Here is a 27,191-nt window from a genome sequence, read left to right as displayed (position 1 = left end):
GTTTGCCCAACTGCCCCTTTCTTAGTGAGGCCCACCATGGCCACCCTCCTTAAACTCACATAGCCTCCATCCAGGCATTCCTGATTCATCTCACCTGCTCACCTTTTCCTTCCTTCCCTAATTCTTGAACCTTCTAACATACTGTGAAAGTGACTTAGTTACTATATTTAATGTTTGCTTTTCGTCTTCAATGCAAGAGGCAGGCTCCAGGGATCTTTGGTCTTAGAATAGTGCCTGGACCCAAGTAGATACTTAATAAATATTGTTTCAGGAAATGGATGCATGAGTGAGGGGATAAGAACCAGCCCAGCCATCAGAAGGGGGTCGGGGTGGATTTGTTTGGATTCTTATTTCACATGCACACTCACATGTATGAACACACATGTGTGCTTGCATAGATATCTCTAGCCACTTTTTGAGCCTCTCAATGTTTGAGACAGGGCTGGTCTGAGGTCATCAAATGGCTCATCAAATGTTTGTAGGAAGGAAAGGGAGATTGACAGCTGGGCCAGTGTGAAGGAGACCTTGTGCTTTAGGGAAAGGGCCTTTCCAGGAGTGGGTCAGCCGGCAGGAGAGGAGAGGTCCAGTGGGAGATGGCAAGGGATGGGGCTAGAGAAAGTGGCAGGAATCAGGTCACGCAGAACATTGGGACCAAAGAAAAGAGGTGGGAGCCTTTGAAGGACTTTAATCAAGGGAGTGACTTATTGATGATTTAAGACGGGGTTCTCCTGGTTTGTGATTAGGTGGGAAAATTCAGTCTTTGTTCTAAGAGTCAACCATATGCCAGACACTCTTGGCTGTGCTTTTCATGAGGTTTCTCATGAACCCATTATGTAGGTGAAAAAATTGAGACTCATGGAAGGGAGTTTCACAGAATCCATCCTCCATATGACAGCCTGAGTCATCTTCTAAAATGTAAATCAGAGCATGCTACTCCTTTGCAAGAACTCTCCAGGGTCTTCCCATTTGGGATAAAACCCAAATCCCTACTATGGCCCCAGGTTTTCATATGCTTTGGCCCCTGCTGACCGCTCTGATCTCAACCTTGTCCCTCCCCTGTGCTCTAGCCACATTATTTCTCCCCCATGTGACAGCTTTCTGCTTGCTGACCTCAAGGACTTTGCCCTTGGTAATCCCTCTGCCCACAGTACTTTTTGAGCCCCTAGGGCTCCACCAGTTTAACTGTTACCTCTAGAGAGAGATCTTTTCAAGTTGTTCCTTGCTGTCTTCTATCTCTGCAAACAAGGGTTTGCTTCACAGCATTTTATCACAGTTGTGCCCATGTTTGTGTGTTTGCTTGTTTGTTGCCTGCCTTCCCCAGTAGGCTCTAAGGTCTGTGGGGGCTGGGATCATGTCTGTGGAGGATGTGGGGAGCTCTGGGCCTGTGTGGCCTGGATGGCTGTGTGCCTCTGGACCTGCCCGAGAAGGCCAATGCCTTACGGGGACCCCTGGGAGGGGGGTGGGTAGCACCATGATTCCTGCTGCACCTGGTCTTGACTCACTCCCAATGCCGCCATGTTCCCCATAAGATGCTCCACCTGGCATTTCAGCTGCCTGGAGTTCATGAATATATGTGGAAAGATGTCAGGTCTGGGCTCGAATCAGCTCAGCCACCTAATAGCTGTGAGATCTTGAGCACTTTCCTTTACCCTTTCTGAGCCTCACTTATCTCTTCTGTAAAATGGGCACACAGAGGGATGGTCTGTCAACAAGGTCCTATCACCTGTGTGCCCAGTGCTTGGTTCAGCTCTAAAGTCCCTTATCTGAAATCCAAAAAGCTCCACCACCAAATACTGGTTTGTAAATATGCTGCGAACTCATTTGACCCCAGAACCTGATCTGAACTGACACAAAACTCTTCATAATTTTTACTTAATCCTTGTGTGGATATTCACAGGATATGAATGTGTTTTATTGCAGGTGTGGCCCCAGACCCCACTCTGGCTACTATGTAATTTGTGGGATTTTCACTTCCTTTTTGGAAATCAGAACACATTCTGAATTCTGGAATCCCATGAGTCTGGCTCAGGGGCTTGGATCCGTGTGTGCGAGCTGATACTGAAGACACTCTTGGGGCCCGGGAGGGTCGGGGGGCCTGTGACAGCTGTTGCATAGCCAGAAACCTCTTGTTTCCTCTCGGTTTCTTGGCGGCCAGTGTCTTTTTAGCTGTCTGGGGTTACGTTGGGTTTTGTTTGCTCAGGGGCAGAGGTTATGGCTTGGGCAGGGTGAGCTCAGGTGCTCGAGCATTTTTGGTTTGAATTTAAAAGGAGAATTTTTTTTCTTATGAATCATCAGAAAAAGAAATCAGAAGGAAGTGTGTGACCAAAGAGAGGAAATTAGGGTTTGCGAACTGCGTGAGTCACCCCCTTTCTGACTCCTAGGTGATCCCTTGCTCTTGGCAGTTTTCATTCATCTCTGAGACTCTCGGTTCTGTAGTTTGGAAAACATACCAGGGACTGCCGTGGTTTTATTCTGGCTCAGCCCCGCTTCCCTTTCTAGCCATCAACATAAATGTCTCTCTTTGAATCACTGCCACACTGTTTTACTTCTTACTGCTTTATTGAATGTTTCTTCTCTGCCCAGGCTCTGCTCAGAGTCCTACTTCCTGGTCCTCCCCACCCTCGCCCAATCACTGCAGCAGCTTCTGCTTGGCTTCCTGGACAGGTTCCAGTCTTACCTTTTCCAACCCATTCTCCATCCTGAAGCCAGAGGCCAGCTTCTAAAATGCAGCCCCCCCCCCCCCCCCCGCCACTGCCAAAAGTAGAATAAAATAAAGTAAAGTAAAGTAAAGTAAAGTAAAGTAAAGTAAAGTAAAGTAAAGTAAAGTAAAGTAAAGTAAAGTAAAATGCAGCTTCATTCTGGGCTTCCAACTCCTTGGTGTAGCCCTGAAAGCCCTATCATGATAAGGTCTTGTTTGCCTTGCATCTCGGCTCTCACTGCCTCTCTGTTCAGTGAATGGGCCCCCTCTCCAGCCCCCAGGTCTTGGTGAGTGCTGTTCCCATGCCCTCTCCCTTCCATTGGTACCTTCTCTCGTCACCTGGCCAGTTATGCTCATGCTGCAGGTGGGTCTACTTAGAAGCCATCTCCTTCGTGAAGTCTTCTCACACGGTCCATCTCTAGGCTCCTGTGAACTCTGGCTCCCAGTACACTCACCATCCATGTTACAGTACCTGGTCCCATTCCCCTCAGTACACCACAAGCTCAGGAGGACAGAGACTGGGTCCCATCCATCGCTGGTACCATCTCCAGCCCTTAGGACAGAAGACTGTTTTAAGCAAGACTGGATGTACTTGAGACAAATAGGCAATGTATTGACAGGGTGACTCCTAAGGCAGGAGACAGGGGTCTTGGGTTTTCATCTACCTTGCTTCTGGCTGGCTGTCTGCCTTGGGAGTGGGTGCCATATTGCTTTCCAGTAGGCTGGAAACTGTTTTCCATGTCAGCAGTGGCATGAGATATCCCTTTCATTATAGTAGGTGTGTTTCGTGTATATTTTTCTCCTGTCATCATCGAATCAAGTGCACAGTTTCCCTATATATTTGTTTCTTGCATGACTTTCCTGTTTGTGTCCTGTGTCCTTTTGTTTATCAGCATCTTGCTGTCTCTTTAATTTGACTGAAATGTTTCTACGTCTTATATATTAACTGTCTCATAGTTGGTGCTGATATTTTCTTAGTCTGATGTCCTTTTCATTTTGGTTTTATTATGCTTCCTTCTACAGAAGATATTAATGCATATATATTTGAATCTGTCAATCTCCCTTCCTCTGTGATTGCTTCAAGGGCTGAGGAAGTTATCTTGGTGCCATAGATCTGATAAACATTCTGTTCTGTTTTCTGATTAATTCCCTATAACATGACTTTTTATACTTAACTCTTTAATCTGTTTAGAGTACATTTTGGTGGGTGGCTTGCAGTGGGTATCTAGTTAAGTGTTCCTAAATAGGAAAAGGATAGCCCTGTTATCCCCATTCTGTTTTTTAAATAATTGGTCTTTGTCTCTTTGTCTCCAAAAGGAGAGACAAAATAGAATAGTTGTTATGAGGGTGAACTTTGGCAGAGTTAAGATGCTGGTCTTGCCATTTTCTAGCTGTGTGACCTTTGTTGCTTAAATTTTACCATTAATTTTCTCCTCTGTAAAGTGGGATAATATCTCCCTCATAAGCTTGAGTGAAATATCGTATGGCAAGGCATGTCACATGGCACCTGACATATTTTGAGTGCCCTCTTTCACCATACATTTTCTTTTTTGTTTTAATGTTTATTTATTTATTTTTGAGAGAGAGAGAGAGAGCCCAAGCTGGGGAGGGACAGAGAGAGAGGGGGGACACAGAATCTGAACCAGGCTCTAGGCTCTGAGCTGTTAGCACAGAGCCCGATGCGGGGCTCGAACTCACAAACCATGAGATCATGACCTGAGCTGAAGTCGGATGCTTAATTGACTAAGCCACCCAAGCATCCCCATCATACATTTTCATACAGAGTTGGGTCTGATTCTGCACTTTCTCTTCTGTTGCACTGATTTAAAGTTCTCCTTTGGCATCATTATCATTCTCCTTTGGTTGTTGCTTCACAGAAAGTTTTAGTCTCCGGCCAAATGAGGCACCCGTCCATTACTCTTCATTTAGGAATATTGCTGCAAACTATCCCTGTTTTTTTCAGTGAATGCTGATTCCTCCTGCCCCCTCTGCACTGCAGTCCACCTCAGTGATTTATAGACACCCTCCCGCCTCCCATCATTCATGTATACCCCTCCCAGCTGCCTTGCCTTTGCTCCCTGTGGTCCCTCTGTCTGACAGGTGTGTGTCAGCTGCTCTCATCTGGCCTGTTTCAATCTAGTGCCTTGCCACCCCCACTCCCCCATCATCAGTGCTGGTGCCTGCACTCCCTATGGACCCCAAGCATCCCCAGGGATCATTTTTGTGACTAGTCCTCAGAGCCTGGCACATGGTCAGGTACATCATTGGTACTCAGATCAGGGATTGGGGAAGGCAGGATAATCCCCATGACCTTCAGCTTTGAGGACAACCGGGCTAACTCTGGCTTCTTTTGGAGGCACAGGCTCAGGGGACCTAGTAACGTAGTGGTTGTAACCCTCAGCATGCTGTTGCCGATAACTGTAGGCCATCTACTAGCTCTGGCCTCAGGTTTCTCCATGGGATAAGGAGAAGGTCTCTGAGGCCCTTGATTTATCTTAAACTGGGTGGCTATAAAGTGATGATGAATTAGAAGAACTCACTGGCATATGCTGTGCCTTGGAGTTTGGGTTACTGTCTCTTTCTGTTTTCTGGGGAGAAAAGGTCTGTTAGGACACAGGTTCCACCATTGCCCTCCTGGCCTCTGTGCTTCAGGGACCTCAGGAGAGCCCAGACTTGGTGTATAAGGGTTCAGTTGTCAAGAACAGAAGGATGGGGGTGGGAATGCAGCCTTCTAGGGCACCTTGGTGTGCCCTCACGCGGCCAGGCTGCCCTCCCAATCTGCCAGCTCCAGTCCTATTTTATGGGGGAGAAGCCTGAGGCTCTGACAGGTGAAGTCCTTCCCTTGGCCACAGGGCCACTTGGCTGAGTGTGAGCCTGGGAGTGAGTGAACTCAGGGCTGCAGGCTTCCAGAGCTGCATGGCACCAGTGTTCTCAGCTCCCAAGTCCAAAGGCTGGTTTTAAGACGGCCCTTAAAAAATGAAGCAGCAGTGTTTACAAATATCATTTCCTGTGTTATCTGGTACTGACAGAAGGAAGTGAACTTGGTACTTTGTCTGTGTTAGGTTTTGGGGTTAGATGCATAAATGCCAAGTTCAGGTGACCTAGAAAACCTTTCTAGGTCAAATTACTATTTCAAAAGATTTTTTTTTTCTTTTCTTCCTTTTTTTTTTAACCGTCCCACGATTCGACGCTGTTGTTGAGACATATTTCCCCTCCAACAATGCAAGCCCTTTGTGGCATGATTGAGGGCTTGTTTTGTAGAGCCGGGGAGAAAATATCTCCCAAATCATCTGCTGCTCATTGTCTCAGGCACTTGCTCGCCCCACCCCCCACTCCATGCCCCAGTCCCACCCAACACACGCTCATGTGGCCTCTGGTTAATTGTCTTTGGCAAGGATCAGTTTTGGGACTTGTTCCCAACCGCTCGGAGGAAAGATAATTGTCAAGCACGAATACTGGCAGTACTGGCAACCTGAGGCTGTAGACCGCTGACCGCAACCCAGCCTCTGGGGAGGAGACTGGGATTGGCCAGCTCTGCCCTTGCAGCATAGCAGGGCAATACCACAAAAGTGGAGCAGCCTAACTGTTAGAGCATCGGCCCTGGAGGTGGACTTTCTGGGTTTGAGTCCTGATTCTACCACCTACCAGCTGTATGGCCTAGGGCAAGCCACTTACCCTCACTGAACCTCAGTTATCTCATCTGTAAAATGGGAGCCTTGAGAAGATGGTGTGAGTCAAAATTTACAAATTGATTAAAGGAGTGCCTGGCTTCTGCAAGCACTGTGTAAATGTTGCACAAATTAGTTAAATAAGTGCTCTCTTTAAAAAAAATTTTTTTTAATGTTTATTTTTGACAGAGAGAGAGACAGAGCATGAGTGGGGGGGGGGGGTGCAGAGAGAGGGGGAGACAGAATCTGAAGCAGGCTCCAGGCTCCGAGCTGTCAGCACAGAGCCTGACGTGGGGCTTGAACTTACAGACCGTGAGACCATGACATGAGCCAAAGTGGGACACTCAACTGACTGAGCCACCCAGGTACCCCAATAAATAAATGCTCTTAGCAGTAGCAGACATTATCGTAAGTCACCCATGTCCCTCCTCAACTGAGACACTCATTCCGCTGTCCGTTGAGAGTGGTGGCTGCTGTCGCCTCTCTGGGTATTGCCTTTGTGGAAGGAGGGGGCCTTTCCCAAGCTTCTCCCCCTCCCCTGGGGCAGCCTGAGACCCAAGGCTGGCTCTCCTGGGAATATAGCTTTCCTGTTGAGCTTCCCCAGCTCCAGAGCTCTCCTGTGGACAGACTGCTGCCTCTGATGTGACTTTATCACAGTTCAACTTGTCCCTTTTCCCAGTCCTGCCTCCCTGCCTTTCCTGTGGTGCCCCCCAGTGAAACTCCTACCTTCACTCTCAAGGTCTATTCCCGGGACCCTGCCCTAAAACCACAGGTAGCCACCAGATGTTGAATGGATCTTGACATCCATTTTAAAACACATTTATATCACTTGCTTGCATTTCCAGAAGGTCTTTGAGGAGCAGCCTTGGGGTTTCTGCACCATCCCTGTCCCCCCACATCTCTGTGTGCACCATTGACCTGCCTTGGCAAACTTCCCCTGCTCTGTAGGGTCCTGGTGGAACGTTTGAAGGTAGGTTGGTGATTTTAGGACCCTCTTCTGGCAGAAGAGGAAGGTCAAACTCCGGGACAAACCACCAAAGTTAAAACCAACCAAACTGCTTAAGGGACCCACAGAACCTCACCCATTCAAACCCTTTATGTACAAAACAGGAAAGTGAGGCTCGGAGAGAGGAAGGTATTGTTGGAAGCCACACAGCGAACAGGTGCCTCTCCTTTTCCCTCCAGAGGAGATAGTGCTTTGGGAAAAAGTGGGACAGGCTGGTCTTAGGAGTCAGACATGAAATAGTCGAGTATGGTGTTATGGTTCAATAAATGCTTTCATGGTGCCCCAAGCAGAGGGCAGCCAGTCTCTTTGGGGGCTTCCCGGACAGGGCGGCATGGAGTGAGTGGGAGTTAACTGCAAAGAAAGGGAAGGGAAGAGAGGTTTGGGGCTGGGGTGGGAGTAGTGCAGAGCCTGGGTGTGTGTGTGAGAGACCTCCTGGAAAGGCAGAGCAGGGGAGGAGCCCCAATGAGGGCTGGGAGGCCACCAGCATGGTTGGGTTGGCAGGGGGCAGGTTTTCAAGTGCTTTCAAAGACTTTGCCCCGGTGGGGAGGGTGGGACTTGAAGGAGAGGGTCCTGGGCAGAACCAGACAGAGGCCTTATCTTTCCTGACCTACTCTGGTCCCTCACTGCCAGCTCAAGTCGCTGCTCGGGGAATAGTTATAGAGGAAATGAGTGAGCGGATGAGGGAAGAGAAGATTGTGCTGGAGAAAGATGGCTCCACTGCAGCGTGGGCAGGGCCGAGCGGAGGCTTTGAAGACACCAGCTCTGGGTTGGGGAGGGCATGCAGCTCCTAGCTGGGAGTTCAGGTCCCTGTCTTCCCTCCTCCCACCCCAGAGAGGCCCACTGGCGCCAGCTGAGAGGAGACTGTGGGCGCACGAGGGGTGCGGGTGGGACCAGCTGAGAACACGCACGCCGGCATCTCCTGCCACAGAAGCCCGGTGGGAGGCCCTCCAAGTCTGAGCCAGATCTGATGGGGTCCTTGCCCTGCCCTTGGACAGCCTTATCTGACCACACCCTGACCCACTTCCCAGCTTGCTCTCTCCAGCCACAGGCAGCGTCTGCAGTCCCCTCGGAAACATTACCCCTCTCAGCGGCCAAATGAAAATGTTTGTTGAAAACAACATGTGCATAATTAAAGCTTAATGAGCGCTTGTCTGTTTGGAATGTGCAATTAGATTTATAATCGGGGATGGGAGCGAGCTCCAAATGGCTTTAAATGGAGCTGAGAGAGAGGATAATTTTTGCCATAAATCTGCGGTAGCGCGGATGGTGTGTAAGCCACCACCGGCCCACCAGGCAGCCATGCTGTGCCCGCTGGGCTGCCCTGTCCATCCGGCTCTCCTGGCAGCCGCAGCTGGCTGATGGCCTGTGTGGGACTCACCAGGGGTCTTGAGGTGGTTCTGCTCTGGGCTGGAGCGGGAGCTCCCGTGTGTCTTCCTGCCTGCAGTCTCTGAGCACTGTGATCAGAGCTGACTGTGCAGAGAGGAGGGTTGGTGCCGAGTCCAGCTGCCCCGGTCTGTGAGGGCTTGGCCGAACAAGGAATGCTGCACCCCCACCATGTCACCCCTGGGCTGGGGGGTGCCCCATGTTTTATTCTCTGCTGTAACCCAGTACCTAGAACTCAAGTAAAATATGAGTGGTGTGCCTCTGTCCCAAACTCTTGCCTTAAGTCACTCTCTGTGGGCCTCAGTTTCCCCATATCTATCACAGAGAATTCAGCTATTGGTGATGTGGACTCTTCTATCCCCAAGGTTCTGGGTCTACAGCAGAGAGTGGCTGCATCTCAAGCAGTGCTGTCCCGCAGAAATGTCATGCAAACCACATTTGTAATTTTAATTCTCTAGTAGCCACATTGAAAAAAGGAAAAATGGGGGACGCCTGGGTGGCTCAGTCAGTTAAGTATCCAGCTTCAGCTCAGGTTACGATCTCATGGTTTGTGAGTTCAAGCCCTGCATCGGACTGTCTACTGTCAGTGTGGAGCCTACTTCAGATCCTCTGTCCCCCTCTCTCTGCCTCTCTCTCTCTCAAAAATAAATAAACATATAAAAAAAGTAAAGAGAAACAGGTAAAATCAATTTTAACAATATATTTTAGGTAGCTTCATACATCCAGAGTGTTATCATTTCAGCACATAATCGATAGAAACATATTGATGAGGCATTTTACATTCTTTTGTTGTTCTAAATCTTTGAGACTGGTGTGTATTTTATACTAACACACATCTTAATTTGGACTAGCTGTGTTCCAAGTGCTCAGGGGCCGAATGTGGCTGGTGGCCACCATACTGGACAGCACAGTCTAGATGGAGAATGGCTGGAGCCAGTTGAGAAGGGTCTGCTTCTCCATCTGTAAAATGGGGACACTGACTTCTATCTCCCAGAGGTGGCAGGTGCTGGGTAACCCCACCACGGGAGTTGTAGTGATCACTGTCTTTTTATGCTATCTCTCGATGTATATTATGACTGAAACAGGAAGCACCATCCACGCCAACTCTTGTCAGCAGTGGGGAGGAGGGGCCTGCAGTAGCCACAGCACTGGGCTTGCTCGCAAGCCTGCTCCCAGCCCCACTGGGCATTGTTTCCCCTTACTGGTAGATGAGGCCCCAGGCCCAGAGTTGTGCTCTGGTTCACACAGCTGGGAAACGGTGGGGCTGGGAAGCCAATATAGGCTTTTAGGGGATCAGCAGCCTGGACTACAGACTCAGCTCTGCCATATCCTGGCCGTGTGGCCTTGGGCAGATCCCCTAACCTCTCAGCCAGTCATAGTGCTGGATTTCTCAGTGGGCAGAATAGGAATGTGCACTATGCCCAGCAATGTAGGTACACCAATAAGGAGAAAAACTTTTTTTGGAGAGAAACGATACTTGATATTTAGAAACAAAGCATGAAAGTCATCATCATGGAAAAGAATCAGCTCTCAGACTCTCTTAGAGATTTTAGTTTACAAATTTTATTTCAAATTATGTATGGCAGGTAGAGGCATTAGGGGGCTTTCCCATGTTTAAGACCTCAGAGGTTTGCATGTAGCCCCACTGTTTCCTCACCTATGGAATAGAGGTAGTTACAACGACCTCCCAGGGTTGTTCTGAGGATTAAATATAAGTAATAGCTGACAGTTATTGAGTTCTTTCTGTGTACCGGGCAATGTTCTGAGTACTTTTGTATATTGACTTATTCAATCAAAATGATAGTCATACCCATTTTCCAGATGAGGAAACTGAGACACAGTAACTTAGTTAAAAAGTCACACAGCTTGAAGAGCAAGGCTGAGATTTGGACCTGGGCAGCCTGGCACCAGGGCCCATGTTTGTAACCACAACACTATCATGCTTCTCTAAGTGCATTTGCGCCTGAGGCTCTATCGCTGGCCCCCTTCCATCTGCCCTGTGCCTCTCTGCCCCTCCCTCATGTCTCCCTGGTCCTGATGTGCATCTCTCTGTGATTCTGCCACGTAAAACCGCACTCTCGGCAGGCCCAGGGTGCAGCTGCCACATTCGCTGCCTCTAGCTTTTGAGCCGTGTTTTATCTGTGTAGAAGGAGTGTTCTCACGGCCCGACGTGGGGGCAGGCAGGTGCAGTGTAAGCTGCTTTGATTGTTTCCTCTTTAGATCTCTGTGAGGTGCATCTCTCCGTGTCTGCTACGGGCTGTGCTGGGGGCTGTGCATCCTTGGTCTTTGATCTGTGTCTCTGTGTGGGAGTGGGGAGCAGGGGGAAGAGCTTCTATAGAACAACTGTTGCTTTGGTACCTGGAGTCAAGGCCAGGTTCAGAACTGGCTGGGTGGGTTTGGGCAAGCTCTCCAGCCACCCTGAGCCCCTGCCTTGGTCATCTCTACGACAGGGCTGGTCATGCAGCCCTGGCATTTCTGGGAGGGTTCTAGCGATGACCAGGCACAGCTCTCAAATGAGGTCTGGTAGGTGCTCACGGGCCTGAACTCGCAGCAGCCTCGGATGCCGTGTTCCCTGCTCTTTGCCTCTCCAGCTCCTGTGTGTCATCTGTCATGGAGCTTCCAAGTTACCTTTTCAGGACGCCTCTCTTGAGAGGCCTTCTTCCTTGCTTCCACTCCCCTGTGATAACCTTATCCTGCCATTGTCACATTCATCAAAGAAGAAGCCATTACTTGATATCTGGAGTGCTGAAAACTCATTGCCGTACTTTGCAATGTTAGTCTCTCCAAATCAAGCATGAGCTGAGCTTTGTAGGGCTCCGGGGAAGCACAGAGTCCTAGAGTAGAGGGACTTTCATAAGCAGGAGGTTCTGGGACTAGCTGAGCCCCAGAGGTGGACGTGTGGCTATTGGAGTAAGACTGGCATTGATTGCTTGACTTCCAGAGGCTGGGTGAATGAGAAGCTGTCACTGACCAATTGGGACAGGCTTCAAACAAGTTTGTATAGTTACTTATTCCCATCTTAGGACCAGAACCGCCTGTCTTTCTCAGATTTAGAGAGTGGGAACATTTTATTCTTTGAAACTTCTCCATAGAACTGGGGACTCCTTGAGGGCAGGGACTGTGTCAGAATCATTACCGGGTGCCTTGTGTGTCACTACTATGTTGGACACATAGTATACACTCTCTAGACATTGTTCAATAAACAGCAGTTGCCCCCTCTGTAACCTCAGAATCCCTTTGCTTTTACATTTCTGTGCCTTGTGACAAGTTTTATTTATTGTAAATACTCAGTGGTTGGAAGTTCATTACTTGGTACATTCTGGGTGCTTAATATATGATATACAAGGGCATGGACTGATTTCATTTTGCTTCTGCCTATTTAAATTAGATCCTAGACCCAGGACAGAGAGTAAGAGTGAATGAGGGGAAGACATGGGAGAGTGGGGTCGAGGTGAATGAGTTGACCTTGAACAGGATGGAGATACTTCACCTTTTCAGACAGAAAGGAAGGAGGTCAGGATGGGTGAGCTGTCAACAGTGTCGGGGAGGGGAGAGATTTGAAGGGGTAGCTAACAGCCTCAGTGACATAGGAGACATGGTCCTGTACTAGATGGAGGGGGTTGTGGCTGACATAGGGATAGGAGTTTAGCACATAATAGTTTAAATCCAAGGTCACACACAACTGGTTACTGGTGGAAGTAAAACTCCAATTCAGGAATCCATGCTGTTGCCCAGTGTACCACACTACATGTGGAAGTTGAATTAAGACCAGAGCAACTTGGGATGGAGGCGTTATGGTTGGGCCCAAGAATGCAAGTCTACAGAGCAAGCAAGGCCACTAAGGGTGGAGCACACAGCCAGCAACAAAAGACCTAGGGAGAGTTGGATTTCAGTGGGTAGAGAAGGGGAGGAGGGGGATGCTCCACACTGTCTATGGGACAATGTGTGTAAAGTCAGGGGCTCTGGAGGTTCCTGCAACCTTTAGGGAACACTGTGGGAGCTGAGGCTCAGGGGCAGTTGTCATGGAGGGTCCTGTATGGCACAGCTAATGATGTGGTGTCACTGCAGGGTTTTGATCTGAGCACTGAAGTGATCACTAGTGATAGCCAGGGTGGAGGGTGGATTGGGAGTGGGGGTAGCTGAGCACAAAGACACTGTGGGTGTTTGGATTAGGGGGACATAGGAGTGACAGGGTCCAGAGTCATCCTGGAGGTACTGCCTGTGTCCTGTGCAGAGGGTGACATCTTCTCTCACGGTGGCAGACCACTTGGAGAAAGAGCAAGTTCATGCCCGTGTCATGAGTTCAGTGTGGGGTGTGTGGAATTTGAGATGCTCATGGACCAGATGTCCAGAGGGAGACTGTATGTCAGAATCTGGAGGTAACTTGGCTGAAGATAAGCGTTTGAGAGTCAGTGCTGTGTTATAACCCTAAGAAGCCATGACATTGTCTGGGGAAAGTGTGGCTCCAGTGAGAAGGAAATACCAGATACAGTTATCCACCCACGTATCTATCTCACTCACCCATTCAACCCATTCCATCAAACCAGGCAACCCACCCATCTCTCTGTCTCACCCACCATTCCAAGCATCTCCTCACACACCTACCTCTTCATTCTCACCCCAGCATCCCATCTCATCACAAATTCCACCCATCCATCCATCCTTCCTACCCTCCCGCATGTCCTGTCTTCTAAATCTGCTATCCAGTCACTGAGTCATCTGTTTATCCACCTACTGGCCCATCGATGCCATTCATTCCTCCAAACCACTTATTTTCTCGACGCACCTGTCATCCATCCATCCATCAATCCCTCCCTCCCACCGACCCACCTATATACCTACCCACCATCCATCCACTCATTTTACCCATTACAACTATTTCCTTCTTTATTCACTATGTCAACCACCAGCCACATGTGACTTGAACACTTGAAGTGTGACTAAGTCTAAACTGAGATGTGTTATAATGTAAAATACACACCAGATTTCAAAGACAGTACCAAAAAAAAAAAAGACTGTACACCATCTCATTCACAATTTTTCTGTTGATCACACGTTGTAATCATAGTATGGTAAAAATACTGGGTTAAATAAACATGTCATTAAAATTAATTTCCCTTATTTGTATTTGCTTTTTTAACTGTGACCACTAGAAAATTTAAAATGATATAATGTAACTTGCATTTGTGACTTGCATTATATTCCTATTAGACTGTGCTGATCTATACTATCTATCAGCCATCCATCCATCCCTCCATCCATGCATCCATGCATCCATCCATCCATCCATCCATCCATCCATCTTATCCTTCACTCCCTCACTTCTCCCATCCATTTATCCATCAAGTTATCTCATTTGTCCATCCCACAGGTATTTAATTTACAGCTAATATGAATCAGTGACTCTGTGGGTCATAGGAATGAGGAAACTGATGCACAGAGCAGCTAGGGCACTTGCTCAGGGTAGTGCTGATGGAGCTGGCATCATCTGACTCTAAGATCAGGCCTCCCACCTTTCACCTTGGCTGCCTATTTGCTAAGTGTCCTTAAAGATAAAAATGGGATCTAGGTTGGGAGAGCCGTTGAATAGGAGCCCAGGAACCCCTCTTGCCCAGGGACCACATGGCGTGGGGGGAGATACAGACTCTTTAGAAGCCTCTGTGAGCAGAGTCCCTGGTGGCCGTCATGAAAGGGTTATCCCCACACATTCGATATTTGCAAAAATGTGGGTCCTTTCAGATTCCAAAACTCATTTCCATGACAAAACTCTTGGGAAGAGAAGATGAAGGTCTGGCTTTTGCAGAACAATCTTCCAGCTGTAATGAGGACTGAAGATGGCGATGGGAAAAGGAATTATAATTAGAATATGAAATGGGGAAAATTAATCTATTCCAGTCAGTGGTGAGAGGATGTTCTCCTGGCGTTTCGTGGAAATTCTTAGGCCCTTGTTTCCCCTGCATTCTCCCACTCCCCGATTTTAAAGCATACAGAAGGCTGTGTCGTGTGAAAAAAATATTTGGCTGAGGGACTGATAGACTGTGAAATATGCACAGAATTTAAGTTCTTGTGTATCTTTGCTTTGTGTATGTGTCTACATGCTTATGCCTTATATGTTTGTGTGCACATTTATGTGAGTTCTATTTATACAGCTGCAGGTGAATGTATATTTATACACATCTGGGCACCGTTTCTTGTCCGTGTGTGCATCCTGTGGGCATTGTGGTTCAGTCATGTAAAGAGTCCCATGCTTGTGCCGTAGACGCCTCTGTGTTGGTTTGTGTTACCCATGGATGTGGTACGTGTGTGACTAAGTGCATTCTTGAATGCTGTGTTGTGTGTGACATGGTTCCCCCACTGGTTTGTGGTGTGTATGTGGTCACCATGCTTGGGCACGCTGCGTCCATTGTGTTCACTTGTGTCCACATACACACTCAGCATTTGCTGTGTGGTGGCTGTCGATGTGGGCATTCATGATCTTGTGCACACAGAGGAGGAAGTAGCCCTGCTTTGCCCTTTGACTTCTCCCCTTGGCTTACAGGTTCTTTCCCCCAGAAAGCAACCTCCCCAAAAGGGCTGAGGAGGTAAGCCCCAGGCCATAGGACCTTGAGGGCCAAGCTAGAGGAAGCCTGGGACCCTCGGGATCATCCTCTCTCCTTCTTCCTCCTTGCAAGAAGTCTGGCATGGTGGAACACTGGATGGCAGGGGGGGAGCAGAGGACAGACGCCCCCACCCCACCACCACCTCGGGTTCTTGGCTGCTCAGTAGCCAGGTCCCAAGTGCCGTGTGCTCCCAGTGGACCCTGCAAGACACCTGGGAGTAACCAGAGGCTGACCCAGGCCCTGCCTTGGGAACCTCTGCCAACTTCTCAGGTCCCTTGAAAGCAAGAAGCAAGCTTTACTTTGGTGTGGGGCAGCTCTTTCTTGGGTGAATAAACAAGTGAATGAATAAACCCCTAGAGGCAGGCTCTGGTGACCTCATGTGGTCCACGGGCCAACCCCCTTGCATCCTCCAGCATACACACATCAAAATCCAGGGTTTTCTCTCCTCATGTCCCCAGAGCCATCCCCCACGGCTCACTGCAGATAATGCCTCCCTCTCTGAACCACTAACACATGCTTATTGTGTGCCACCTAGTATGTGCCAGGCCCAGGCTAATGATTGGTTCCATAGTGGGGTGCAGCAAAGCCTCGATCCCCCCTCTTGAGGACCTTCCAGCCTAGTGGGAGAAACCAAACCAAAGAAGCAGACAAGAAGCTGTGAAGAAGCTGTCAAGAAGCTGTGAAGCCCAGCTTGTCACTAAGTGTGCAATTTTGAGGCAGCTGCTAATCCTTCCAACCTGTTTCCTTGGTTTTAAACAGGGAAAATAATACCTGCTTTCACTGGGTTGTTCTGAGGATGAAATAAGATCTTTTATGGAAAGTATTTTGCTCAGTGCCAAGCATATTCATTCATTAACCAAATATTTGTTGAGCGCCTGTTGTGTGCATTGGGGAGAGCAGACGGGTTCCTCCTTTTGTGGTGATTCCGTTGTAGTCAGCAGTTAATAACTGGGCTGTTTCTCGGGCTTTGGGGGGACAGCTTTCCCTTGCTTCTTTGATACATGTTCCTGTATTTTTAACCTCTGCCATACTGTTTGATTACTGTTGCTTTATCAATATTTCAGATATCTGATTAAACTCTAGTCCCCCTCCATTTCTAGTCATTCTTTCTTTTAGGACATACTTATAAATTACGTGTGGTTTTGAAAAACGTTCTACTTTTATCAAAGTAACAAATGGCCATGGTGACACATCAGAAAGTACCCTAGAGCTTAGTCCCTTCTGATGCCAGCCTGTTCCAGGTGCTTGGGGGTTTGGAGATGACCGGACACAGTTCTAGCCTCCATGCTGCTCCCACTCTGGGGCGGAAGACAGATGTGGAGACAATCTGTATTGTAAGAGAGACAGCCAGAGGAGGCGAGAGCATGGCAGGCCTCCTGAGGAGGTGATTTCTGAGCAGGGCCTTGAAGTGTGAGCTCAAGGTGCAATGTGGTGGATGGAGCCCTGCATTTGGGGCTCTAGGCATGCTGCAGCCTTTTCTTTTGTTAATCCTGCAGTCACTGAGGGACTCTGCCCGTCCCTATGCCGGGAAGACATTTGGGAATAGCCATCAATCCTACTGCCTTGATGGGGAGACTGCACTAGGAAAAGACAATATGAATGGTGCAGTGGTTGCTTCATTCATTCATTCATTCATTCAACAAGCAATAATTGACTTTCTGCTTTGTGCCAGGCACTATTCTAGGTGCTTAGGAGGTAGCAAGACTAAGATCCCTGACCTTTGAAAGCCTCAGTTTTAATAGGGGGAATCTACTATAAGCCACGAGCATGGTAAATAAGTAAATGATATAGAACGCTAGAAAGTAAAAGGGTCTATGGAGCAAAGAATGAGGTAGAGCAGGGCAAAGGAATCGGGAAGGATAGTGGTGGTAGGCTCGCAGGACCCACACAGGTAGGAGGCTGGCATCAGAGCCAGTTGTTGAGGAAAGCCTCTCTGAGTGACAAGGGTCCAGACGTCTTGTGCGTGATTGTGGGAGGGTCGATTTTTACAGTCTCCATGAAGGTGCTTGGCGATGCCTATCAAAATTACAAATGCACACACAGTTGGACCTGTTATTATTATTCAAACTAATCCTACAGATAAACTCACACCCATGCGAAATGATTCGTGAGCGCACTGCTGGAATAGGGAAAGACTAGAAACAGCTCAATTGCCCGTGAGCTCACCTAGTTAAATATATCTGTTATATCCATACTATGGAATACTAGGTACCAGAAGACAGAATTATGTTCTGATATAAACAAGTTCCCAAGATGTGTTGCTAGGATAAAAATGAGGTGCAAAACAGTGTGTATAGTATGTTGCCATTTATGTGAAAGAAACTGCTCTAATATGTATATATGTGGACCATCTCTGAAAGGATATAAAGGAAGCTTGTAGGTACAGTGGTAGCCTCTGGAGAGGAGCGTTGGATGGCTGGGAGGTGGGGTGGGAAGCAGACTTTTCACTCTGTTGCTTTTTGTGTTTTGGAAATTTTGAACCATGTGAATATAACCTAATAAAACAATTAAATTTTCAATTAAAATAAAATGGCCAGCTGCCATTGGGGCCCCACCCAGAACACAGGATCCCTTTACTAGCCTGCACAGCAGTCTCCCATCTGCTAGGAACATTGGCTGCAAATGGCTCACAGCTGGCACAATTCTCTGGGGAACTGTCCTTGGTCAAATGGGGACTGCCCTGTTCAGAAGATTATACCTTCCCCTGTCCCCTAAGGGCAGCCCACAGCCAGTGACTGACTTAACTCCGTGGTGCAATTCATGCCCCACAGCCCCCCTGGGATCAGGCTACAGCAGGCCTCCAGCTGAGATTGTATCTTTGCTTAGGTACTTCCACTGCCCTGTCCTGCTTCCTTCCCTCCCTCATAGTTTCCTAAAGAGCACTTCTCAAAAATCGAATGCATTTGAATCCTGGTCTTAGGCTCCAAATTTAGGGAACCTGATCCAAGACACCTATCTCGATGGAAGAGAACTTACTGGAAATGAGCTAAGTGCTCCACGTTTCCGTGAAGCACCCCATGGAGAGGAGACTACTGTCATTATCCTCATTAAACAGATGAGGGACCTCAGAAGTTCAGACCGCTACTCAAGATCACGCATCAGGGGAAACAGCCACTGGCCCCAAAGCCCACACTTCTCCCACTATATCTTCCTCCTACTGCAGGGAGATCTTCCTGAATCCAGAGTTGGCAGCTTCTCAGAACACAGGATTGCAGTTTCTATGTGTGGTCTCTACCACAGTCCTCTCTGCCTGTGAACACGGGTGGCCTGAAGGGCAAATGTGAGGGGGGCAAAGCTTCTTAGGATGGTAAGACCTGGAGGTCATGTCTGGGGGAAGTGTCATGACCCCCAGGGCTCTGAAGACCTCAGTCTCTCTCCATCATGTGGAATTCTAGCTCTAGCTGATAATCTGATGTCATTTTGACCAAGAGAGATAATTTGCATACTTCGAGGGAAGGGGAGCTCAGTATCTGACAAGGAACAGCCGCCGCATCTATGGACAGGGCAGAAGGGTTTTCCTCTCTTCATCCTAACTGTGATTAATGGTGCTAATCCAAGCCCACAGGGGCCACAGGACAGGGGCTGCTCGTTTCACCCCAGAGGGAATCCTGCTGAAATGGGATTTGAGCATCTTGGGCTGGAACTTTGCTTCTCTAGGCCCCACAGACAGACCTTGCCCCTCAGTGTATTCAGTCCCCTGACCTACTTGGGCTTCTCCAGGGGCCTTCTTGAAAATCTTACTCAGACCCGCTTCTCTCTCTTTCTCTGTTCCAGTTTGATGGTGACAGTGCCTACGTGGGGATGAGTGACGGGAACCCAGAGCTGCTATCGACCAGCCAGGTGGGTGCTCCACCCTCCCTGTGTGGGGGTCCAGCCTGGAGCTGGCTGGAGCTCAGCTGCTCCAGGGTGGGGCTGGGATGGTGCAGAGCAGCGGGGCATAGCCCACTACTGTCCTCTCTCACAATGATTAATATCAAAAATCCCCTTAAAAGGGACAGTCCAACTGGGACTACAGTATTTTCCATAGATCACTGACCTGGCTACTGTTGGCTTAAAGTGAGCACCTTTGAAAACTTGGTAAAACTCAAAAGGTGTGACCCACATTCCCGGTGCACAGAGGAGAAATTTTCAGCTGTAGTGAGTCCTCTTGCCGCGACGCAGCACCCATGGCACATACACTGGCACGGAGGCACACACACCCATGAAAAGGCACACAGAGTTCTCCTGCCCACCTAGAGTTGTCTAGTGCCACTGGGGCGGAGGGGGGGGGATCGTGGGGTGTGGTACACAGGGAGGAGAGCAGAGGCTTCCTCTGCAGTCCTCCCTGCTCTTGAAGGAAACGGAGTCATCCTTAGGCAAGGCTGTCCTGGTCCCTAGCCCTCTGGGAGTCCCAGATGCCAGCTAGAATATGAATTTCCACTGAGTCTGGTCTCCAGAAGTTAAATTTTCTTTCATCCGGGAGCATCCTCATTGCAGCCTGGAATGCTGGGGAGGTTCTAACTGCAGGCTGAGATGCTGGGGAGGGTCCTCACTGCACACTGGGATACAGGGAGGGTCCTCACTACAGATTGGTATGTTGGGGGGGTGGTCCTCATTGTAGACTGGGATGCGAGGGAGGGTCCTCACTGCAGGCTGGGATGTTGGGGAGGGTCCTCACTGTAGGCTGGAGTACAGGGTAGGGTCCTCACTACAGATTAGAATGTTATGGGGGGGGTCCTCATTGTAAACTGGGATGCTAGGGTGGGTCCTCATTGCAGGCTGGGATACCAGGCAGGGTATTCACAGATTGGGATGCTGGGGAGGATCCTCACTACAGGCTGGGATGCTGGGGAGGGTCTTCATTGCAGAGTGGGATGCTGGGGTGGGTCCCCACTGCAGACTGGGATTCAGGGGAGGGTCCTCACTACAGACTGGGATAAGGGGAGGGTCTCACTGCAGACTGTAATGTTGGGGGGTTCTCATTGTAGACTGGGATGCTAGGGAGGGTCCTCACTGCAGGCTGGGACACCAGGCAGGGTATTCACTGCAAGATTGGATTCTGGGGAGGTCCTCACTGCAGGCTGGGATGCTGGGGAGGTTCCTCACTGCAGACTGGGATGCTGGGGAGGGTCCTCACTGCAGACTGGGATGCTGGGGAGGGTCCTCACTGCAGACTGTGGCAACCTGGAGGATGGTTCCTTAAGGCAGTGGTGCCTGCAGTGTGGCAGCAGCTCAGGGTGCAGAGGAACTTGGCAAGCTGAAGGACAAGCCTGTCCCTGGAGCTGACCTCCATCCTCTGTGCAGCAGTGATGGTTGTGGCAGTCCAAATTGGGTGGCTGGGCCCACATTTTCTAGCTGGGGAGCCAGAATGCTATTAGTTCACAAACATTTATGTGCCCTCCTATGTGACAGGCCCAGTGGCAGACTCAGATGAGTAAGGCATGGACCTGTTGCCCTTAGGGGCGCACTGCCAGTAAGGGAAGATACTCTCAGCTCCGCTGCAGGGTGCTGCAGCCCCCTCCCCTGCCATGGCAGGTGTGCATGCTGGGGCCACCATGCCATGCCCCTTCTTTGGCCTGTGACCACATGAGAATCACAGTGCTGCTGCAGAGCTTTTCTATTGCACTGACTCGTGCCAACCTAAAAGACACTCTGCTGAGCAAGACTCCAGGTCCTGGAAATGCTCATTTTGGAAGAGACCACTGAAGTCATTTAATTGTCCATAATCAGCTTGGAAACGTGGTTGTCTCAAAAGAGCAGAGCTTCCTCCTGAACATCTTATCTGAGCCCTTTCACAGTGTTTCAGGTGCATCTTGCTAACACGCTGAGCCCTGGCTCTCAGAGCCATAGCATGGTGGGATCGGTGTGGCTTAAACCCTGATGGAGAGTGTTGGCGCTATACCCCCCGTGAGAATGGAAGGTGGGGCTCCGTGTCTGCTCCAGGCTTGGGAGGGGAGTGCAGTCCTTTGGAGAGGAGACACAGGGCAAATTAGTGCCCCAACAAGCTGTTAACAGCTGCGCCCTCACCTGCCTACCCAGCATCTCACGGTTGCAAAGCCTTTTCCTTGGTTATTTCACAACAGTCTTGAGAACTACTAGGTTGCCATTAATCCCATTTTATAGATGAGGAAGCTGAGCCTCAGGATATTGACTGGCTCATCCAGGGAGTGGGACAGCTGGGGCTCAAAGCTCCACACATCACTTTGCTGTGTCTGTGGAACACTCCGTTCCCACTCAACGCCTGCCACCGACTTGCTTCAGCCTAAATGCCACTTTCTCAGAAAGCTGTTGGTGACCCTGAAATCCAGATTAGGTCCCATCCCCTTGATTCTCTCTCGTGGCACCATGTGCTGTTAATTCATAGCATTTGTCATTGTTTGTGATGGCCTGCTTATCTTATCTGTGTGACGACTTGGTAAACATCTGGTTTCCACATTAGACTGTGCCCTCCGTGAGGGCAGGATCCAGTCTGTCGTTCACTGTTGTGTCCCCCAATGTGTTACAAAGCCTGGCATGTAGAAGGCACTCAGGAAAGGTTTGCGTAATGGGTAAATGTGGCCCCTTCTCTTTTCTGGACTTAAATTTCCCTGACAGTGAAATGAGGTAGTTGGATTCCCCAAGGATCCCTTTAAGTCTCGTGTGCTGTCACTCAGAGTCTCCTTAACTTAGCACTTTATAAAGAAAACATCAGGATTCCCCGTGATTAACTAAGTACCCCTGGTGCCATGAGCCAACCTGGATGTGAACAGATTAGCAATTATAGTCTAGACTCTTACACTGTGCCAGTTGGCTTTTGCTGCATAAGAAACATGTCAAAACTGGGGTGCCTCCAGTTGAGCGTCCGACTTTGGCTCAGGTCATGATCTCGCAGTTCGTGGATTCAAGCCCCATGTCAGGCTCCGTGCTGACAGCTCAGAGCCTGGAGTCTGCTTCAGATTCTGTGTTTCCCTCTCTCTCTGCCCCTCCCCTGCTCATGCTCTATCTGTCTGTCTCTCTCTTTCTCTCTCAAAAATAAATAAACATTAAAAAATTTTAAAAAAGAAGCAGGTCAAAACTCAGCATCTTAAAATAACAAACATTTGTCTAGCTCATAGTTCCAGGGGTTGGCAGTTGGTTGGGTTCAGCTGGATGGCTCTTCCGGTCATGGCTAGGACCCATGTAAGTGGCAGCTATAGGCCGCCAGGTCAGCTGTGGGCTGGTTGGTATGGAGACTCACTTCTCTTCCACACCCCCTGGCAGGCTAGCCTGAGGTTGTTCATGTGGTTGGAGAAGGGTTCCCAGAGCAGCAAGAGCAGAAGCTGCCAGACCTTTTGAGGTCTAGGCTTAGAACTGGCACATGACTACTTCTAGCACATTCTATTGGTCAAAGCAAGTCAGAAAGCCAGTCTAGACTCAAGGAATGGTGAAATAGATCCCACCTGTTTGATGGGAGGAGCTGAAAAGTATCGTGGTCTTATAACAAACTACTACCTACAGGGAACATGGTATGTTGTTCGTGCTGATTTTACTGGAGAACAGCAGGCCCCTTCAGGACATGCAGCCTGCAGTGGCTTGGTGGGGCTCCAGGACCCCTACTTCTTAATTTTTTCATCCAGTCTTTTCCCTGGAGTGCTTGCCTGAACCCACACACTCACATATGTACATGAACACCCTGTCATGGTGTGGTACTCACCAACTGCAGGAATTATATGGTCCTAGTCATGGGGGGACTGACATAAACATGTGGGCAAAATGAGGGTCTCCTCGCCAATAGCGGATTCAGAGTACAAACACTCTAAATGGCATAAAATGCATTTTATAAATACAGTTAAATGTAAGTTTCACCTATTCAGCAAATGTTTATTGGGCACTTATTTGCAAAGCTCTGGATATAGGCAGGAAGCCATTTCTGGGAGACGTTTGCCTTCTGAACGTACAATTTCGTCATGTTAAAAAACCTGCTCTTTAATGTAACCTTCTCCTGAAACACCATCTTCTTTATTTAGAAACTTGATTGGAGACACAGGTTCCTATGGGGTATATATCAGCCAGCTGTGCCCCCTTTAAAAATTTTCAAACCAGCTCTTAGGGGCTCGAAGTTTCTTTTGCAAATGCATCCTTTGTTGTTTGGTTTTTGCAAGTTTCCACAAAACTCCTGCCTGGCTGCCTTAGCTTTCATACAGTATCCCCTTTCCCCCTCCCTGAACCCTGTGTTTCTTTTGCACCAGACCTGCCTGGGTGGTCTGAGATTGAGATGCACTTCTCAGGCATGGCTCTGGCTCATCAGCAGCTTCTGGGAGGGGAAGGCCTGGTAGAGATCAGCTTTTCTCCCTGTCGAGAGCAGACCCTGGTCAGGAGTTACAAGGATAGTGTTTCCTGGTTATGTGATGCTGGGAAGAGTCTCCCTCTTCCTGGGATGAGGGTGAAGAGGAAAAGAACTGGGCCGTGGGCTCAGCAGACCTAGATTCAAAGTCAGCTCTTGGACATCCCAGCCAGATGCCCACTCTAACCCTATGCAAGCTGTGTCAGCTTTCTGTCAAATGGGAGAACTTCTGCCTCCGAGGGTGTTATAAGTACCTAGTATGAGTGTTGTGGATTCCCGTCACCAGGCTGGGGCACCCCTCACCCAGCTGTTGTGAATGCTGGCTGGTAACTATTCACAGCTGCCCCTTCTCTGGAGAATTGGCCTCTGCCAGATGGGAACTGTGAACGGGGAGGGGTGTGGGGGATGGCCTAGAAGACCAGGAAGGTCCTCATCTCAAGCAGGGAGCAGTTTCTACAACTCCCCATGGACCTTCAGCTGGTATGGCCTCCTTGCCTGGCTCCTTCCCCTGCTCTGTCCTGCTTCCCTCCCGTCCCCTCTGAGTCACTTCTCAAAAGGAATGCCAGTGTCATAGGAATCCCCATCTCAGTCTCTACTTCAAGGAAATCTAACCTAAGATACTATATAAACTACCAGTGTTTCATAAAACTAGCTGGGACTTATTTCCATGGTTTTCTTATCATAAATAATGCTTTGGTTACACAGACGAATCTCTGGTCACCTCTCATGCTCATGTATAGCTCTATGCCTTTGTATGCATGGATTCTGATAGGAATCTCCTAGCCATTTTCACCCAACAAATGCCTATTTGTTCTTCCAGGGGTGCTGAAAATGTCACCTCCTCAGTCCACCCTTCCTGGCTGTAGGTAGAATTTTCCACTCTCATGGCTGTAAATATGACTTCTGCTGAAGATTTCTGACTTCATGCTAAGAATTATTGAAAGGACATTGTGTGTGTGTGTGTGTGTGTGTGTGTGTGTGACACAGAGAGAGAGAGAGAGAGAGAGAGAGAGAGAAAGAGAGGGAGGGAAAGGAGAGAGGAGAGAATTGGCACATGACTACATTCATCACATTCTATTAGTCAAAGCAAGTCACTGGGCTTTGTTAGTGAGAAAGAGAGATTGATATTGAATAACATGATCAAATAGTGGTTTTAACAGCTCTCAATGGCAAGAGTGGATACAGAGAGACATGGGAGGGTAAATTAAGGATGGTGTTGTCCTCTATGGTGGTGGAAGCAGAGGATATGGAAATAAGTGGATGGATCTGGGATCTGTTTTGGAAATAAAGTTGGTACATCTTGACAATGGATGGATCTAGAGGGAGAGAGAAATGAAGGAGTAAAGGATGTCTCCCAGGCTTCTAGCATAGTGCACTTTCCAGATGGTGGTGTCATTTTTGTGAGTGGGAGAAGGCATGGGGAGGTGCAGGTTTCACAAGGTCAGACTTGGACATGTTACTTTTGAGACACTCCTCCCAGGGGAGATGTCCAAGGCTGTGCAAGTCTGGAACTTCTAGGGAAGTGAACTTGGAAGTTCTTAGCCCATGGTGAGGATCAAATTTGCAAAGACAGAAAGAGAATAGTGAGAACCACAGAGAAGAGCAGAGGACCAATGAGTCTTGGTCCTCTGCTCTTGAGCTCCAATATTTGAAAGCAAAGTGGAGGAGAAGACTGTGAAATAGGTTGCGAAGTAGACCAGAGAAACAGGAGGAGAACATGGAGGCTTAGAAGGCTAAGGCACACACAGTGTTCTGAGATGGAGGTCAGGAATCTGGGGAAAAACGATGTTGGATCCACAGCTTCTTCCCTGTCAAAGGATAACTTTTAAATAAATCAAAGATTTATATGTACTCATGGAAACCATAAAGGCACCAGAAAAAAAGCCTTTAAGGTATACTTTACAGCTTTGGAGTGGGAAAGACATTTCTATGACTCAACGTCTTAGAAGAAAAGACTTAAATATTTGACCACATATAAAAATGTGAAATAACTTTTGTATGGCTAAAAAAGTCGAAAGACAAATGAAAAATTGGGCAAAATTATTTTCAACTCACAATATAAATATATAGAGTTCCCAGGAATCAATTCAAAACCCTGGCAGAAAAACAAGTGGGAGATATGAACCAACAGTTTACAGAACAGGAAATGCAAATGGACCTTACATTTATGAAAAGATGCTAAAATTCGTAAGAGAAACAAAACTACCATTTTCCACCTCTTTGACAAAAGTCCAAAGGTTTGGTAATATACTCTGTTGTAGCCCTGTGGGGAAAGAGGCACTTTGTACATTGCTTGAAGGCAGAGTAAATTGGTGTAACCCTATGGAGAGCAAATTGGCAACATCTATCAAGATTACAAATGCATTGACCTTTAACCCGGCAATTTACCTTTTGCAAGTATTTCCCACAGATATATTTGCTTATATGAGAAGTGATGGCCTCAAGATTACTCATTTTTGGTATTGGCATAATGGCAAAATATTGGCAACAACCCAAATATGCAACAATGTGAGAGTAGTTCAATAAATTACGTACATCTATCAAGTGGAATACTGTATGGCTATAAAGAAAGAAGAAAGTGAATAGATACAGAAGTTCTTTAGATACATTATTTACTGAAAAAAGCAAGGTGGCCAATAGTAAGTACAGTATGTTACCATTTGTGAGAAAGGGTACTGAGAATGTGTTTCTAGGTGCTTGTATATGATTAAAGTAACTCTGGAAGCTAATAACAGCGGCTTTATACATTGTGTGTGTACCTATATGTGTGTGTTCACATTTGTATGTATGTTTGTGTGTGTGTGATGCAAATTGGGCAGGTGGACAGGGATGGAAAGACTTTTCATTGTACCTTTTTAGATTTTAGGGGTTTTTAACTGTAGGGATGATTATTTCAAAAAGTTGAATAAAATGTAAACAAGAAGGAGAGGGTCAAATGATTCTGAGGGATTGGTTGGGATAAAAGTTGAAATGCGTCCAATAGTTTTAAGAACAAGAAGTCATCCTGGATCTCAGAAAAGGCAGCTTTGATGTGTAGTGGGCTTCATGCAGGTCCCAGGGTAGATGAAGAAGGGAGCCTGCATTAAGGATGTAAACAGTGTGTGTAGACAGCTTTTATGTGAAGTCTGGCTGTGCAGGACCAGGGCAAGGGCCATTAGGGCGATGGGATGAGGACTCCAAAGGAGCGACTTTTTTTTTTAAACTTGTTTTATTTTTTATTTTTTAAAATTTACATCCAAATTAGTTAGCATATAGTGCAACAGTGATTTCAGGAGTAGATTCCCCAGTGCCTTTACCCATTTAGCCCATCCCCCCCCTCCCACCACCCCTCCAGCAAGCCTCAGTTTGTTCTCCATATTTATGAGTCTCTTCTGTTTTGTCCCCCTCCCTGTTTTTATGTTATTTTTGTTTCCCTTCCCTTATGTTCCTCTGTTTTGTCTCTTAAAGTCCTCATATGAGTGAAGTCTCTTAAAGTCCTCATACGAGTGAAATCATATGATTTTTGTCTTTCTCTGACTGACTAATTTCACTTAGCATAATACCCTCCGGTTCCATC

General features: G+C 48.0%; 1 protein-coding gene across 7 annotated transcripts in view; it reads left to right on the top strand.

Moving 5' to 3' along the window:
* The window catches only part of TOX2 (TOX high mobility group box family member 2), a 134,977-nt gene that overhangs the window by 32,412 nt on the left and 75,374 nt on the right, over positions 1 to 27,191 (top strand). For 5 of the 7 annotated variants that reach the window (XM_047853261.1, XM_047853260.1, XM_047853255.1 and 2 more), the window contains exon 2: positions 19,129 to 19,194. The exons of 1 other annotated variant lie outside the window; for it this stretch is intronic. In XM_047853261.1, coding sequence (XP_047709217.1) covers positions 19,129 to 19,194 — 66 coding nt within the window. Of the gene's footprint in view, positions 1 to 7,229; positions 7,337 to 19,128; positions 19,195 to 27,191 lie in introns of those variants that run through there. One more of the 7 variants, XM_047853258.1, reaches the window with a different exon arrangement.

The sequence above is a fragment of the Prionailurus viverrinus genome, chromosome A3 (assembly GCF_022837055.1).
Source record: "Prionailurus viverrinus isolate Anna chromosome A3, UM_Priviv_1.0, whole genome shotgun sequence".
Classification (NCBI taxonomy): domain Eukaryota; kingdom Metazoa; phylum Chordata; class Mammalia; order Carnivora; family Felidae; genus Prionailurus; species Prionailurus viverrinus.
This window is presented reverse-complemented; position numbering and strand designations above follow the sequence as displayed.